The sequence below is a fragment of the Pelecanus crispus genome, chromosome 9 (assembly GCF_030463565.1).
Source record: "Pelecanus crispus isolate bPelCri1 chromosome 9, bPelCri1.pri, whole genome shotgun sequence".
Classification (NCBI taxonomy): Eukaryota; Metazoa; Chordata; class Aves; order Pelecaniformes; family Pelecanidae; genus Pelecanus; species Pelecanus crispus.
The window spans coordinates 28,129,038-28,145,486 of record NC_134651.1 but is presented as its reverse complement, the minus strand read 5'-3'; the positions used below and the strand labels follow the sequence as shown (position 1 = coordinate 28,145,486).

Below are 16,449 nucleotides of genomic sequence, written 5' to 3'. Positions count from 1 at the left end.
GCCGGGGCAGGCAGCCCCGCTGGAGCGGAGCCGAGCCGAGCCGAGCCGAGCGGGGCGGGAGCGCGGCCGCCGGGCCATGGCCTCGGAGGAGCTGGCGCAGAAGCTGCAGCGGCGGCTGCAGCTGGAGGAGAGCGGGGCGGCGGCGGAGGGCGAAGCGGCGGCCAAGGGCGAGGGGGCGGCCGGGGACGAGGCGGAGCGGAGCTGCCTGACGGCCAGCGCGGGCGCGGAGCTGAGCGCCAAGCTGTGCCGGCGGCAGGACATCAACGAGGGGGCGGCGCAGCCCCGGCGGGCCGCCGTCTTCAACCCCTACACCGAGTTCAAGGAGTTCAGCCGCCGGCAGATCAAGGACATGGAGCGCATGTTCCGCCTGTGAGTGGGGCGGGAGCAGGGGTTCGCCCGGGGCGGGGGGGTGGCGGCAGGAGCGAGCTGCGGGCTCGCCTGCCCCGGACCCGCGGGCTCTGCCGTCGGATTTGGGGCTCTGCCTTCCCTCCGCAGGCCCTCCCAGCGCTTTTCCCTGGGGGCACATCTGGAGAGAGGCTGCCTGCTCTTGGCGAGGTGTTTGCATTTCTCCGCGGTTTTGCGGTCGGGCTGGAAGAAGCTGTGGCGGGTTACCAGAGCCATCTGATCCCCATATTGTCCCTGTGTTTCGGGGGTGGTTCGTAGGGCTTGGGGCTGGGGCTCAGTCCCGTGCTTAGCTCACGGCCTGGGGTTGCCCCTCATCTGCCTAGGTTCAGGACGATGGTTGGTTGTGGTGGCACCCACGAGCGGTGGCACTGGGGGACACTGGGTGGGCTGGGGGGCTGGAGAGCACGGGTGCTGATGCCCCACACCCTGGGGCACCTGGCGGGTCTGTGTCCCAGGGCCTTGCAGTAACGCTGGACATCTGCCTTTAGCAACTGCGACCTCGGAACATCGCCAGCAACTTTTTGCTGGCTCTTTCTGGTAGTGCTGTAGCTCCATCCATGGTTCCATTTGCCGGGCTTTGTGCTCGCTCCCATGCACCCAAATGAAGCTTGAGCACAGCTTCCTCTTGCTTCCCCCTTCTTGGGGGCTGGGATGGAGATCCTTTCCTGGCAGGAAGATTTGTATTAAAGTCAAGCTGCTGGTGGCAATATGGAGAGCTGCTTCTGTAAGCAGAAAGGCTTGGCCCTTCTTGGGGCCGTGATCCAGCCTGTGTCTGTCCCCCACAAGACCCATCCTGGCTTCTGCAGTTGGGCTGTGCCTGGGTAGCTTTGATTGCCCACGCTCAGGTTTCCCTCCAGCACCACAAAACCCTGTGGTCCTAGAGACTGACGTCCTCCCAGCCCCAAAGGAGAGGGGTCAGGCAGGCAGCCGCATGTGCCAGCCGGCTGCAGGCAGTGCTGCTGGACTGGGAGTGAGCAAGGCTGGAATTTCTCTACTCCCTTGCACCCTGCAGATGAAGCTGATGGCTGTTTTCCTCCCCCCTACATCCCTTGGCAAGGTGAGCCAGGCACAAGGAAGCAGGGCCACAGAGGCGCTACGTGGGCTGTCATGGCAAGGTGCAAAGACCTACTTCAGCTAGCAGAGGTGACTGCAGCAGGGTTTGTAACTTGTTAGGTCCTCTTCCTCCTACCTGAAAGCTGCCTTGGGCACGCTGGAGGCTGGGGTCATTGCAAGGAGACCAAGAGCCTGCTTGAACACTCCTAGGTCCCAATGCTGCAGGGTGTTGCTGGCCCCAGCCAGGGCTGTTGCTGTGGGAGACCAGGCGATGGGCTTTTGTCAGCTCACCAGAGTTCTTTGTTGCATGGGCAGCGTCACGTCGGCAGCTGGGCACAGGAAGGGAGGTGGTCTGGGTGAGACTGCTGCTCTGCTCGCTCCTGCACCCAGTTAAAGGGGATTGCACTCAGCGGAGGGCTGAGACATGGTGCTGTGAGGGCAAGAGGACAACTGATGCTGGCAGCTGCAGTGCCAAAAAGCTGTGGGCAAGAGCCCGGAGCTGGCAGCGGCACTGCCTCAATAGGGATAAGGGAAGGAACAGTGGCGGTTTGGGAAATAAAAAGTGGAAGAGCTGAATTGCAGCCGAATTTTTCAACAATGAGCTCATTAAACACTGGCCTTGTAAGCAGGGCAACCTAGGCTTTGCAGTTGAATGCTAATCAGCTGGTCAATGTAGCTGGAAAACATTGTGCATCCTGTGAGGACTATTGCAGCTGAGCGTTGGCCAGCCGTGCCAAAAGGGGAAGAAGCTGGGCTGCGTGCTCCCCTGTGCTCCCTGGACAGGCGGATGGAAAACCCTGTCCTTGTTTTTACTCTTACAGGCACCTGGCATTTGCTCCATCTGCTGCCAGCGACCTGTTTCAAGTATTGGCTGATACCACATGCTCCATGAGGAGAGGAAATATTCCCCTTAATTCCTGCCTGTCAGAGCTTGAGTTAATGTGATTAAGGCTTTTATTCTCCGTGTAGCTTATTGGCCCTGGCCACCACAACCCAGGGTCTTTCTTACTAATGGTAAAAAAATAAACCTTTGACAGACAGGGATGTATCTTCTCACTGCCACGGGATGCCAGGTTTCCAGTATGAGACTTTCCATGCAAACGTGTTTATCAGTTTAGTGGGACTTGTAAATGGGACTAAACTTGAGCCTGTGGGACCTGGGCATGGTTGTGGGCTGGGTCAGAGTGCTTTAGCTGGGAAGAGGGAGTTGCTGGTGATAGCAGCTGCTCTAGCATCTGTCAGGGTGTACCGTGGTATGGCTGGTGGCTGTGACCACCCTGTGCCAGGGTGGAAGCAAAGGGCTTGTCTGAACATGGAACTTCATAAAATCCAGTGCTCCATCCTGGTGCTGTGTGCTGCCAGGTGTGCCGGGAGCATCCTTCCAAAGCAGAAACGATGCTCCTTGCTCCTGCTGCCACAGTTGAGCTCACTTTTTCCCTTCTTGTCCAAGCCTCCTCTTGGCAGCATCCCTCCATTTTGGCCCCATGCCCCTGGAGGTGGGGTGCGGGTATCTGCTGCGGGTGCTGGGGCTGTGCAGGAGCATGCGGGGGCTGCTGGGTGCAGGCAGCTCTCAGGGTGGGTATTTTTTTTTTTTTGGCCGAGGGACCAGGAAGTCTGCAGCTCAGGCTAATTATAATGTGACCTAATTAGCTGCCTATTCTGACAATGTGTGAGGACTGTGGTAACCATGATAACCTCCTCCCCAAGTCTTGTGAGTGAACCCTTAGGAGCTGTGCCTGGCAGGAGTGACCTTTTCGAGGGATGTAGGGAGGAGGAGAACAGCGATTGGCTTCATCTGCGGAGTGCGAGGGAGTGGAGAAATTCCAGCCTTGCTATTGCTTTTGTACTTGGGGAATTTCATGTGTTGCCCACATGTTTTGCGAATGCCTTGTGCTTGGCCAGTGGGAGAGGCTGTGATGTCCCCTTGCCCTCCTGGAGCCACTGGTGCCCCTGTACCGAGGGACATGTCTGATGTGCTGCAGCAGACCTGCTCGCTCCAGGACTGCTTTGCTCCCTTGTGACCGGCTGTCTCTGGTCTGTGACCAGCTGTCTCTCAAGTCCCAGCAGTCAGGGAGGTCATCCCCATGAGGACTCAGGCCCATTGCGGGGGACACTGCAGGTCCACTTAGGACCCACTGGGCCCTGCAGGCTTTGGTGCCTCGGGGCCTTGCCCAGCATCTCAGAGGAGAACTTGTTGGAAGAGACTTTAATCTCACCCTCATGTCCCTCCAGGAGCCAGAGAGCTCCTGCTGCCTCAGCTGGGGAGGATGGAGCTGCACAGAGCTGAGGAGCCTGTTCCTGTCCCCACCCTAGTATGGTGGAACTGTTTCTAAAGCTCTCAGCAACAGGATAGAATATTTCAGTTGGAAGGGACCTACCAAAGATCATCTAGTCCAAATGCCTGACCAATTTAGGGCTGACCCAGAAGTTAAAGCATATTAAGGACATTGTCCAAATGCTTCTTAAACACTGACAGGCATGCGACCACCTCTCTAGGAAGCTTGTTCCAGTGTCTGACCACCCTCTTGGTAAAGAAATGCTTCCTCATGTCTGGTCTGATCCTGCCCTGAGGCAGCTTTGAACCATTCTCATGCATCCTGTCACTGGATACAAGGAAGAGATCAGTACCTCCCTTTCCATGTAAGGTGAAATGCAATGCTCAGAGGGAATAAAGTACTACTTAGAAAGGATTTTGAAATATTTAAGAGGAGATTATTATTACTTCAGCACCATTACTCCAACTGCTTTAATTTTTTCAAAGCCTGTATTAGGCCATTGCAGCATGCAGGAACTGCAGATCAAAGCACAGGTGCCCATAGTGTGTAGAGCAAGCTCAGGTACAGCAAACGTGTACAGGGAGGGCAGGTTTTCTTTCCAGCCTTTCTCAAGAAGACTGAATGTTTAGAAACGGTTCTTTGATCCTTCAGGATTTGGGGTTTCTCCTTCAGCTATCTTTTTTTGTTGGGATTTTTCAGGCACCTGGGAGGTGACTGCAGAGTCAGTACGGGTGATGCAGTCCTCAGAGTCTCCTTTCTCCTCCCTTCCTGCTCCTTCTTTCTTGGGCTCTGTAACTCCCCAGCTATGCTGCGTAACACCAGTACAATGGTTGTACCCAGGCAGTAATTGCGTGTAACGCACTTCTCGCTCTTAAGCACGTCTGTTCAGCAAGTATTCCCTCCTTCCCCCCCCCCCAGTTTCTGCTCCTGCTTTCTTCCCCCAGCACTTTGGCAGCTGGGCATGCTTTGCAGCCTGGGTGGAAGTGAGCCAGCGTGGGAATCTGGGTGCATCCTTATTGCAGCAGATTTTGGCAGCCGCTGCCTGTGTCTCATCTGCTGCCAGGAAGGCTGCTGCGACGGCGCTGCAAAGCCTTATTGTGCCGGCCGCAGCGCTCATAGCTGCCTGCGGCATCCCAGCCATCGCAGGTGGGGACCAACCATGGCCATGGCACTGACTTGCTGCTGGAGTTGCCTGCCTGCCTGCGATGTGAGATGTCTTTGCCCATTGGCGCAAGAGCCCGTCTGTCTGTAATGCCTGCACGTCACCAGGGTGAGGCTTGGCTTGTGGCCCGGGGAGCTTTGAGCCTGAAGGAAGCAAAGTTCCTGTGTCACAGCAGGACAGTGAGTGACAGCAGGGCTCTGAGGGCTGGTGAGGCACCTGAGTGCTGCGTACTCTTGCTGTGCCACTCCTGGAGTACAGGATGGGACGGCTCCCTGGGATGCTGGGATGCATTTAGGGACCAGACTTGCCCTGGTGCCCTCCTCCAGCTCTGCCTGTGCTGTCTGTGAGGGCTGACTGGTGTCCATCACTGGGACAAGGCTGCTCTGCAGGCAGTGAAATGGGTTTGAGTGGAATCAGGGGCTGGCTGGAGCCCTGGGCCCTGAAAGGGAGCTCCCAAAAAGCAGACAGTGGGATTTTTGGTAGGGCTGAGGTGTGCTGGGAGCATTGGCTGACCAACAAGGTGCAGCCCATGCCATGCCCTGTTGCACCGAGTGCCTGCGCCTGCAGGGGGGCGGTGGGGAATAGATTGCACCATCTCTCATGCCCTATAAATACGCCTCTCCCTAAATAGTCTGGCTGCACAGCTCCATGGCAGCTGAGTGGCCATACCCACATCCTAAAATACTTGGGCTGTTTTAGGAGGCAAGGGGGATGGGGAGGGAATGCAGCGGTTTGCAGGGTGCTGTTGCTCTGCGGGGCTGGCACCGAGTGACTGGGGGCTTTAGCATCCCTCTGTCTCACTGTCCCCAACTGCAAGGGACTGGTAACCTGATTTTGGGCTGCATCTCAGTGCCAGCTGTACTCTGCCTCAGCATGCTCAACACTCATTGTGTGGCTGGTACAGCATGCCACTCTGCTACTGCGGCCTGTTGCTGGCAAGACCCCATTTCTCACAATCCTGGCTTTGTGCTGCCTCTCTGCAGGGATGACTAGCCCTGAAGCTGTGTCCCATGCTTAACCCTTTTGGCGTACTGCATTTGCCCCTGGACTCAGTGCTAGGGCAGGCACTGGGGACCAGTGTTTGCCTGTGGGTAGCATCTGTAGCAGAAGGGTGAGATGAGCACATTAGGTGCGGGCTGGGCTTGTGCCCTTGTTCTGACTTCATCTCTGTTAGCCAACGCTTCTGAGATGGGCCAGGCAGTGTCCCAACCCCGGATGGGCAGCCCTTGGTGGGGACCTCCGTGTTGTCTTGCTTTTGCACTCAGCCAAAGGGCAGCATGAGCTTGCTGGGGCAAAAAACCCCAAAAAGCCACCAAACAAAACACCCCAATCCCAAGTGCCTCCCTGCCACTATATGCTTTGCTGCTTTACCTGATTAAAGGCACTACCTCGCCAACTGCCTTAGTCCGGAGGAACGGCTCCACGCCCTTTCCCCAAACTTAAAGGAAAAGCAAATTGACAAGTAAATATCGCACTTATTACGCTTCTGTGATGTCTTGAAAGTGCGTCTTGGAGCTGTGCTGCGTAATGCTGTGAATGTGTGCCTTAATTAACTAACGCCTTCCTTGCTGTGATGAACTCACTGGCTTTCCTCCCTGTGACATCTCAGGTCTCTGACCTGGTTTCTGCTCCAATGGAGGTTTCTTTCCTAGTTTGCCAGACAGCTGTCTGGTCTGGTGGGCCCGCAGGTTTGCTGGGTACAGAGTGTGCAGGCAGATTGATAGCAGGGACTGTGTGCCAGCCCGGTGGTGATGTCCCTGTTATTTAGGGTCTCTTGGGTCTGGGACCCTTGGAAACAAAGAGGCACAGAGAATATAAAAGATGTTTGTGGAGGTGGTGGGACTCTGGAAAGCTGTGGAGGCCACCCCAGTTTGGGTGAAAAGCATGCTGTGCCCGTGCTTATGAAGGCAGGGGCAGAGCTCTTGGCTGCAGCCTTGCCTTGCGCTGCCCATGCCTGTGAGCAGCTCGGGGCCAGCAGCTTTGTTCATGCCTTCCTCTGCCACAGCTTCCTCTGCGGCTGTGATGTTTCTCAGCTGGAAAGGGCTTTCTTCCAGGGTAACCACAACTGTGCAGGTCTCTGTCTGGGATGGCTACAGCCCTCATTTCTTTGGAAGAGAGCTAACAGTCAATGAAAGATGATGGGTGGGAGGATTTGACCAGCTCCTGCCAACAGGAAAGCTTCAGTGCTGTGCCTAGGGTTTCCTTTCTGAATGGTTGAAAGGATTTAACTCTGACAGAGCTGAGATGGTGGTGAGGGGGCAGTGGCAGGCTGTGCACTGGGGCTGAGCCCAGCCTGGCAGACCCTGCCTGGTCATCCCGTGTGAGCCCCCAGCTCTGTGCTGGATGCCGATGGCAGGACCAGGATGAGGGAGGGCTGTTGACAGCCTGTCTGATAGCAGAGCGCCCATCCCTCCAGCCTTTGGACTTCAAAACCCAGTGATGGCCCTGGTGGGTGTGAAGCACTGGTTGCTGGGTGGGCCAGATGCTTTACTCACACCTGCAGAGGATGTCAGGGGAGGAATCGGTGACAGTCCCAGGCTGAGCACAGCAGATCACTGCCTCCCCATTCCTAAAGCACTCTGCCCTTGGCACGGGTGCGCTCTCCTCCTGCAGAGAGTCCTTGCCGTCCTTTGTGCTCCACTGGGAGCGTGGTCCCACTCCAGTCTTGCTCCTAGAGGTGGGCACTGGTTTCCTCTGCCAGCCTGGCCCAGTGGTGCAGCCCCTCTAACCAGCTAGGACTGCTGTGCTCCCCCAAAACTGCCTTTCTGCTCTGCCTGGGGACACTGAATAGACAGCTGCCCTGAAGCACGGTGCTTGTGTAGTACAAAACCATTTCAGAGAGGAAAGATCTTAAAAGCTAGAGGGGGTGTGTTTTGCTTACAAAGAAGGATAGCCGCTTTCTGCTGGGAGGTTCTGGTTGGTCTCTGCTCCCTGTTTCTCCTCTAAATGAGCAGGAGACCTGGCAGCAGCTGGCTCTGGCATGCCTTTGCCTCACTGTGCTGGTGCATGGTGGAAGCTGTGTGTAAGTAACCTTTGTGTTGGACACACAAGTGGGTGAGATGGAAATCCCACTGAGATAAGCTGAGTTCCTCCATGCTCCTTCTGTGTGGGTGGTTTGGTCTGAGCTCCCCTGAGCACTTCTCTCTGAGACAGCTCTGAAAGCTGCCCACTACTTCCCCGAGCTTAATATATCTCAGCACTGGCTGTGTTGTGCAGCTTCCCCTCCCCCTGAAGCTTTGAACCACACTGTGACTTTATCTATTTGCATGGTTCCTCTTTTGGGAAGATGGATATGGGGGATGATGAGGGCTGATCCCCTCCCCTTTGCACCCTGCAGGTACGACTCTGGACGGGATGGGTACATCGACCTGATGGAGCTGAAGCTGATGATGGAAAAGCTGGGAGCCCCGCAGACCCACCTGGGGCTGAAGAACATGATCAAGGAGGTGGATGAAGACTTTGATGGGAAGCTCAGCTTCCGTGAGGTGAGGGTGGCTGTGGGAGCAGACAGGGATGTGACTTGTAGGGTGGAGGGAGGAGGCAGCCAGGCCCTGTACTCCAGCTGTAGGTAGCACTGTTCCCTCTCCAGCTGTGGGGTGCAGTGGAGAAGCAAGTGAGCTTCCCCACACTATGGGGAGCTCAAGGTGTGGACCACTGTCAGCATCCATCTCCACATGGCAGTAATGGTACCTGATGTCAAAGCTCTCCAACCTCTGCCTGCTTTGGGAATTCATTTGAGCCCTATTGCAGCTGCTTGGGAGTGCTGACAGAGCTTCCTGCTGGAGCTGAACATGGTGTGTCCCTTCAGTCACGAGGTCTCGTTGCTGGGCTTCTGCGGTACAGTGGCTCAGGCCTCATTTCAGGTGCAGGAGAAGGGCTCTGCTCAGAGCAGCTGGTTTCATGGGGTGCAGGAGGCTTCCTCTTCCAGTTTATACTGGGTCCCTCTCTGCATCACACAGTGACCAGCCATGGCAAGTTTCACGAGGAGTGGTCACCTCCTTGCAGTGAGGAATAAATGTAGTGATGCAGCAGTTTGGTACTGCATGCTGGCTCAGCAGGGACACACAGCAAACAGGTCCGTCTGTCACAGCTGTGCTGAGACCACTGGGAGCAGTGTGGGCAGGCCCAGGATCTGCTGCTGGACAGAGGAAGAGAGAGCAGTGACCTGCATGCACTCAAGTGTACCCAACTCATCTCAGCAGCAAGGGGGAGCCCAGATATTAAAACCTCATGTTGCATCATCTCCTCCTTCCAGGCTTTGATTGCTGTCTCAGTCAGAAGTGTATGCCACGCTGTGACTTTCTGAATTAACTGACAGCCCCTTAGGCAGCAGGAGGGCCAGCGCTGCTTGTGTCCTGCAGCTTGTGTCCTGAGGGCTGTGCTGCTGTCCTGCTTCCTCCTGCCCCAGCGGATGGGTGCAATGGGCCCTGAGCAGCTGGGCTCCCTTGTTTCTGCAGGGTCTGTGCTCTCACCATGCCCTTTGCAGGGTGGGGGCTTGGTTGTGGAGATGAGGTGGAGAGCTCTCCACAGCTCAGGACACAAAGTTCTTCATCTTGGAAGTGCTGGGACCTTTGGCAGTGCCTGGGAGGGAGGATGAGCAGCCAGGGCCCATGACCAGCTGGGCTGGTCAGGGTGTGAGGGGTGACTGGCAGCTTGCAGAGCTTGCTGCACTGTCTTTCTGTGCTGGCATGTCACACCATCTCCCCCTGCTTTCGTCCACCAAGGGTTTTGTTGCATTTCTCTTGCTGCAAGAGGGCAGCAGTAGAAGACAGAGGCCAAAGACACTTGGGTTACAGGACCTGGCCCATAGAAAGGAGGAAGAGACAAGGAAATCTGGGAAGTGAGAGCCTGTCAGTTCACACCAGCAAAGCCCTAAGCTGGCAGCTCCTCTGGGCAGGGAAGGGGATGTTCCCGGTCGGAGGTGAGCCTGGGGTAGCAAAGAATCCGGCGGAGCAGGAAGAGCTCCATGCCCCTTGGCCCCAGGTCAGACTGTGATTGCCAAATCACTGTGTGGGCTGGAGGAGCCCTCTCTGTGTGCCCCCTGGGCCACCCTTCACCCTGGTTGAAGAGCTGGGGACAACCTCTGAGGCTGGCTGCAGGGGCTCTCTCCTGTGAAGAGAAGTGCCTTTATCCCCAAGGCTCTGGAGGATGCCATGGTGTCCTGGCATCAGTGGTACAGCACAAGTGGCAGAGCAGCTCCTCTTCTGCTGCCACCTGTTTGGAGCACAGCCCCCTGCAGGGTTGCCCATCAGCTGGTATGGGCTGCCTGTGCTGCCAGGCCTTGGCAGCTGTTGTAGCTTCTCACCAAATGCAAAATGATGGCCAAGCAAATGCAAGCTTGAGTGGCACGTGGGTTGGAACAAAGGAGTGTCACTGGCAGAGCTCTGGGGACAAATTACACAGCAGCTTTGGCATGTTCCCAAAGCTTCCTGTGGTAGTGAGGAGCAGGATGCTTCTTGCCTTGTTGCAGATGTGCTGTGTCCAGCTGCTGTGTTTGGGCAGAGATCTGGCAGGGAGGCAGGTTTCCTGGTGGGTGAGGAGGCCCAAACCAGCCTGTGGCCCTGTCCCACTCTGCTTCCTGTTGGTGATGAGCAAGCACATGGTGGGTGACCAAGCTGACTTGGGGCATTCTGACAACACAAGGAGAACCCCTGGTTTAAACGTGTGCCCAAACTCAGCAGGGTGGACCTTGAGCACTGGAGGGCTCCTGTCTGCCTTGCCAGAGAATATTGAGTCCTGACATACCTGCCTCAAGATGTGCTTCTTGTGGCCTGGCCGGAGAATTGGTAGGGACCTCTTTCACTTGCAATAGGTCACCTTTTGTTGCTGCTCTGAGTAGTGTCACATCCTCCCTTCCCATGTAAGCTGTCACCTGGAAAACAGGCTTGTATGGCTCTAACTTGCTGCTGCTGAACCGCTGGCCCTGTTAGGAAAGCTGCCTTCTACCATTGACCTTTGAGTGTTGATCAATACATCAACAATTAACTGCACAAGACTCCCTCTGTGACTCAAGCAAAGAAATTTAGGCTTAAAAAGATTAGGTACAGTGGGAGGAAAAAACCCACCTCTGATTGTCTAGTTCTGTCATTACCACAGGAAACCAGAGTTAATTGCTATAATAATAATGTCTAATTGTAGCTGCTATCTGCAACCTGCAAAAATCTACCCACTGTTCCCTATGTCCACACCAGCTTAAATACTGACCCATGTCGTGTTTGCTAGCAGGGTTGGTGCAAACCACAGCCTTGGGTGGCACTGCTTTTCTGGCAAGCTGCTGCAAGGCTGCTGTTGCCAGTCAGTCCTGTACCTTTCCTCGCATCCCTGAGGTCAGCACGGTGCCCGGTGGGGCTGCATAACTGCAGCATTGCTCTGAGACCTGGCACTGTGGCGTGGGTCTTGGATCATGAAGGATGTGACAGCATATACATCTCTTACCTCTTCTGAGGTTAGTGGGGTGGAAAGTGTGTGTCATATCCTTGAGAGCAGGGTTTTTAAAAGTACCAATATTACTCACTTTTGCTTTTCTATTGACATCTCCCTGAGGCTTAGCTGCATGTGATGTGTCCTGGGCCCAGCAAGGGTGTGAGATGGGCTAGGAATGGGAGGTCATTGGGAAACTGAATGCAGATTCCTGGTATTCTTTAGTTAGCGAGGACTGATGCCTCGAGGGCAAATAACTGGTGAGGTGGGCTGCAGGCAGTGTGCTTACATGAGGAAGGATTGCTCCTGTGGAAACCAGCATGATGCCCTATGGTCCGCCTTGCTGGGTCCTTGGGGCTGACGTTATGCCATGTCTGCCCCAACCGGTGGCTCTGTCCCTGGTTTCCTTGAGTTCAGCTTCCTGGCTGCAGCAGCCCATGTTCCGCAGGAGGATTGCTGCTCCATCCTTGAGTTTCAGGATGATTCATGCACACTTGTATTCATGACTGGGTGTTTCCAGTCCCTCCCCAGGCGACAGCTGTACCAGACCTCAGGATTGTGCTGCCTCTGCTGCCCTTTTCCGATGCCAGGAAGTGGGACTTGCAGGGTGGAGCAGAAACTGAGGAGGAGGAACTATGACTAATGCCAGCCTGGCTGCCAGCCCTTTGTGTCCCCATGTCTGGTGGTGGAGGAGGAGAGGGACTAGCCCAAGCCTAGCAACACTGAGCAGAGGAAGAGGATATCTTGGGGAGGATTTGTTTTTTTTCTGAGCAGGACATTCTGCCCATTCAGCAGAGCATCATTAAATTTCTCACATGTGTTTGGAGGGGGAAAAGTTCCCTCCCTGAGCACAGCCTGCTTTCTGGTTGCTCTGTGCTGAGCACCCACGGGTTACAAGGCTGTTGCATGAAGCAATGCCTGGTGACACTGCCTCTGCGAGAGGGTAGCCAGCACTGCCGTCATCTCCACACCCTTCCCCATGGGACGCCTTCCCAAACTCTTGCATCTCCACCAGCTTCCGCTGGTGAAACAGGCGAGCGTATCAGGGGCTGGCTCAGCGCAGCGCGGATGCTGGGACTCTGCTGCCCTCCTCTGGGACAGCTTGGGCTCTCCATAGGAAGAAGCAAAGTCCCAAGCCTGGTAGTCTGAGGAGCACAACACTAGAGATACCTGATGTTCCTGTGCAAATGGATTTCAGGGCAACCCTACGTGGTATTTGCAGCCCTCTGACCTGGACTGAAGTGGTGCACTGGTGCAGCTTTGTTGCTTGTGCTCCTTTGTACCCGAGTGATGTGTCCCCTTCTCTGTTCTTTCCACACAGTGCCAAGTGTTGAGACACCTCCTGGGGTGGCCAAGAATAGCAGGGAGTTACAGGACCTCTCAAATTACACATAGAGCATCCATATCTTAACCTGGAGTTTGGTTAGCAGGTTGAAGGTGGTGCAGAGGTTTTTGTTTTTAAGCAGGCAGGTCTTGTTGCTTCAGTAAAAAAAGTGTGCTTTCCTGGAGGGTAATATGGCTCTCTTTTTTTTGTTTGTTTCCTTTTGCAATTCACTTGCCAATATGCACTCTGCTGTAGTGACTCTGGATTTGTTAAATGTCTATGGTCCAGTGCAGGACAAAGGTTTCAAAACTAGTTGCTCTGTGGCTTTTCGTTCAAGCCACTCTATCACAAGGGCATGCCTCTGACCTGACCTCTGACAGGTCTTAGAGAAGCTTTCCTGTATGTTATTGAATGGGCATGACAGGAATACATAGGCTTTCCTCATCTTACCAAAACCAAACAGGGTTCCCTGGAACAGGCTGAGGCATAGGTCCAAGATTTGCTTTAAGTCACTTTTCCCATGCCCTAGACAAGGGACCAGTTGAAGTAACTATGTTCTGGTCTCCTGGTGCATTTGACCTTGATTTTGTTTTCCCTTCCCATACCGTGTGGACCATAGGGCTTGGGAAGGACAGAAGGCAGAGTTCATAGCAGCCAGGCAGTCACCAGATCCCTTTCAAGTGCACACACTTGGGCTGCTGTTCTCTCTTAACAGGAGTGCACTGGTGCCTTGGTCCGGGGAGCCTGGGGTTCAGGTGTGAGCCAGGGCTGTCTTTGCCCTGCTTTTGTTGTTATGGGATGTGACCTGAGCCCCCAGAACACTGGGGAAGCTGGTGAGGGGCTTCTGAATACACCATTAGGGTGTGGGGACATAAAAAGGTGTATCTGAGCCCATCATATGGTTGTAGTAGGCAGGTGGAGAGGTGGCCTCCTTCCTCTGGCCATGTAGCAGCCCAGGCCCGGTAGGAGCTGTGCTTCGCTGTGGCTCTGCTCCCCAGAAAACCAGCTTCCGATGAGATTTATACCTTTTAGTCCAACAGGGTACACGGTACCAGAGCCAGGGCACTGGCACACAAGTTGCATGGTGCCACTTCATTTATATAGACCTGGTATCCTTTGCTCAGAAATGTAAATTCTAGCTCCCTCCAGGTAAACGTCTGTGCTGTTTGCATTTTAAGTTGTTTGAGCCTCTGTGAAGAACTTGAATGTTTCCTCTCTGTCTTGCTAGTTCCTGCTGATTTTCCATAAAGCTGCAGCTGGGGAACTCGAGGAGGACAGCGGCCTGTTGACTCTTGCGAAGCTCTCAGAGATAGATGTCTCCATTGAGGGAGTCAAAGGAGCCAAGAACTTCTTTGAAGCTAAGGTATGGTGTGGCACAGAGGAACATGAAAAAGCTCTGCACGCAGGCCTTAATTGAGACACTGACCCTGCTTGCTTTTCAAGAGAAGATACTGTCAGATTTCTCTCTAGCTAAAAGGATGCGTATTTCACCCTCCCTCCCCTCCCCAAACTCAGCCATAGCTTGTCCCTTCAAACTTTATGTTGGACTCTAGTTACACCTTTCTCTACACATCAGTCAACACTAGAATGACTTAATTCACTGCCTGTGCTATGGGTCTTACCCTGGTAGAGCTGACTGGCCAACCTGTGCCCCTGTGGCTGGGAGCTCTATGGGACTAGCTGGCTGACTGCTTTTAAAGACAAAAGCGTCCTGGAAACTAATGGGACTGAGTTTCCCATTTTGCAAAACCTCCCCCAACCTGAACACTCTTGAGTTCAGTGGTGAATGGAGTATTTTGGAGTATAGGATTTCAGACATCTCTTTCTCGAGCAGCTCTCTGTAACCTTTGGAATCAGAATTGTTCTGCAGGGTCCTGGGGTTGGCAGAAAGAGCTTTGCACCATTCGAAGCTGACAAAGCACCCTTTTTGAAAGCTCTCTTGGAGAGAAAATAATCCTGCTTGTTTATATAAGAAGTTTTTTTCCCAAGAGCATAACACAGCTATTGCACAGCAGATGTACTGAGATGAAAGCTGGAAAAATAGCCAGCAAATAAACAATGTCTCTTTGATCTGCAGATTATCCATGGTGTAGTATGATGTTCTCAGATTTGGCTGTGATTCAGGACTGTTTTCTGCAGCAGTTTCTCCCACTGTATACTCACAACTTATGCTATGCTGCCTGCTTACAGAAAGAATGTATGTCACCCACTCGTGATGGCATTGTTTTGGTCACTTGTTAGTGACTTATTAATAAATGACCTTTCTTTTATTGATGTTAAAGTCAGGCAAGCTAACAGGTATTGGGTGTAAATACCCAAGCACTGCAGTGTAATTAATACTTGACCCATCCTGACAGAGCTTCCCAGCAAGCGCTGGGAGGTGCAGCAAATAGTTCTGCATTGCTCATCTGGGAGTAGTTCAGGCTCTGGCTCTTCCTTTGATGCATGGCATGGCTTGATGCTCTTTCATTTTCTCTCTTGTAAAGGTTCAAGCCCTCTCTTCAGCCAGTAAGTTTGAAGCAGAGATAAAAGCTGAGCAGGATGAGCGAAAGCGAGAAGAGGAGGAAAGGAAACACCGCCGAGCAGCTTTCAGGGAGTTAAAATCTGCATTTACCCAGTAACCAACCAGCCAATATGCACTTCAAGATTGCACATGACTTGGTACGTTTCCCAGATCAGGGCTCTACCTGGAGAGAACTGCCTGGATCCCGCCTAAAACTCGTTGCAGCTTCGCTAGCCTTCCTCTTCTGAAGATTCTCCTGAGTTTCTAAGGGCACAATTCTTGCAGTTACTATGCATTCATAATGATGTGAATCACAAGAGCTGTGTACATGCTGTTTGCTCTGAACTGTCAGGAGCACATCACGCTGAAGCAGAAACAGCAGGTAGCAAGTCACAGCGAGCACTGACAAGTGTGTGTTTGCCGACTTCATTCTTTGCTAGACATCTTTTTTCTCTTAACTCCTTATTAATTCGTTCCTTGCTTACAGGCAAGTAGTGAGGTCTTGTGTAAATCTGTGTACAAAGTACAGCTTGACTTCCTGTACATTTGTACTGATGTTGGGTGTTGTCACGCATCCTTGACTATCCCTTTTCTTTGCCCTCAAAGCTCTGTGCCACCAGGCATTGTGAAAACACTGTGAAGAGAGAAAGATAGTTACTAGGGACATGGATCAAATTAATTATCATTTCCTGTAGCATTTTCTGCCATTCAGCATGTTGGAGAGTCTTCTAGTTGTTCTTCTCTGAAGTGCCATAGTAATAAACCTTTCTTTCAATAAGAGGTGAGGTTTCCCGGGACTTCGAAGGGAGGAAGCTGGCTCTCAAACAAGGAATAGAAAACTGAGTTGCCTGACCATGTATCTTCTTTCACATTCCATCATGTTTAGTGTACTGTATGGCTTCACTGTATTTTTCAGCCTTAGGCAGCTGTATCTGTTTTTAAGGGATATTGCCAGCTGGACAATGCAATCAGATGGCACACTGGGGTTTTCTATTTAGAAATTTGCTCATATCCTGAATCATGAAGGTGACATTGTTTGATTTCATTAGAACCATGACAGATAACACCAGCCCAGCATACTGAGCAATCCCTGCTCAAGAAGGGAAGAGCGGAGAGGTGAGCACGTTTAGCTGAACTGAATTCACAGGACTTGCACTATACTATTAGCCCTTTTCTTTTGCAAACACAGGAAACTTGCCCACAAATGTTAAAATGCCCACTGCTTGTCTGGATATATATGCTGTAGGTCATGGCAAGGGAGCTGTGTTCCCTCAGAGACCTCTCTTGAAATATGGATTTGCTCAAA

At 53.3% G+C, this 16,449-nt stretch overlaps 1 protein-coding gene across 3 annotated transcripts; it reads left to right on the top strand.

Moving 5' to 3' along the window:
* The first annotated feature begins 76 nt into the window (after positions 1-76).
* Positions 77-15,901, top strand: EFHD1 (EF-hand domain family member D1). Of its 3 annotated transcripts, none has more exons than XM_075716694.1 (5): positions 77-157; positions 281-369; positions 8,234-8,381; positions 13,869-14,003; positions 15,127-15,901. In XM_075716694.1, the coding sequence occupies exons 1-5, from the start codon at positions 77-79 to the stop codon at positions 15,259-15,261; spliced, it is 588 nt and encodes a 195-aa protein (XP_075572809.1). In that variant the 3' UTR covers positions 15,262-15,901. The 3 variants fall into 3 exon arrangements, with proteins under 3 accessions (XP_075572809.1, XP_075572808.1, XP_075572807.1); XM_075716693.1 differs by having other exon boundaries at positions 77-178; XM_075716692.1 differs by having other exon boundaries at positions 77-369.
* The last annotated feature ends 548 nt before the right edge of the window (positions 15,902-16,449 follow it).

What these genes read in the sequence shown, in the direction of transcription:
- EFHD1 (XM_075716692.1), top strand. Translation starts at nt 77, where the DNA reads ATGGCCTCGGAGGAGCTGGCGCAGAAGCTGCAGCGGCGGCTGCAGCTG. An exon ending in GGAAGCTCAGCTTCCGTGAG is followed by an intron (nt 8,382 to 13,868) that starts GTGAGGGTGGCT and finishes CTGTCTTGCTAG; the next exon opens with TTCCTGCTGATTTTCCATAA. An exon ending in AGAACTTCTTTGAAGCTAAG is followed by an intron (nt 14,004 to 15,126) that starts GTATGGTGTGGC and finishes TCTCTTGTAAAG; the next exon opens with GTTCAAGCCCTCTCTTCAGC.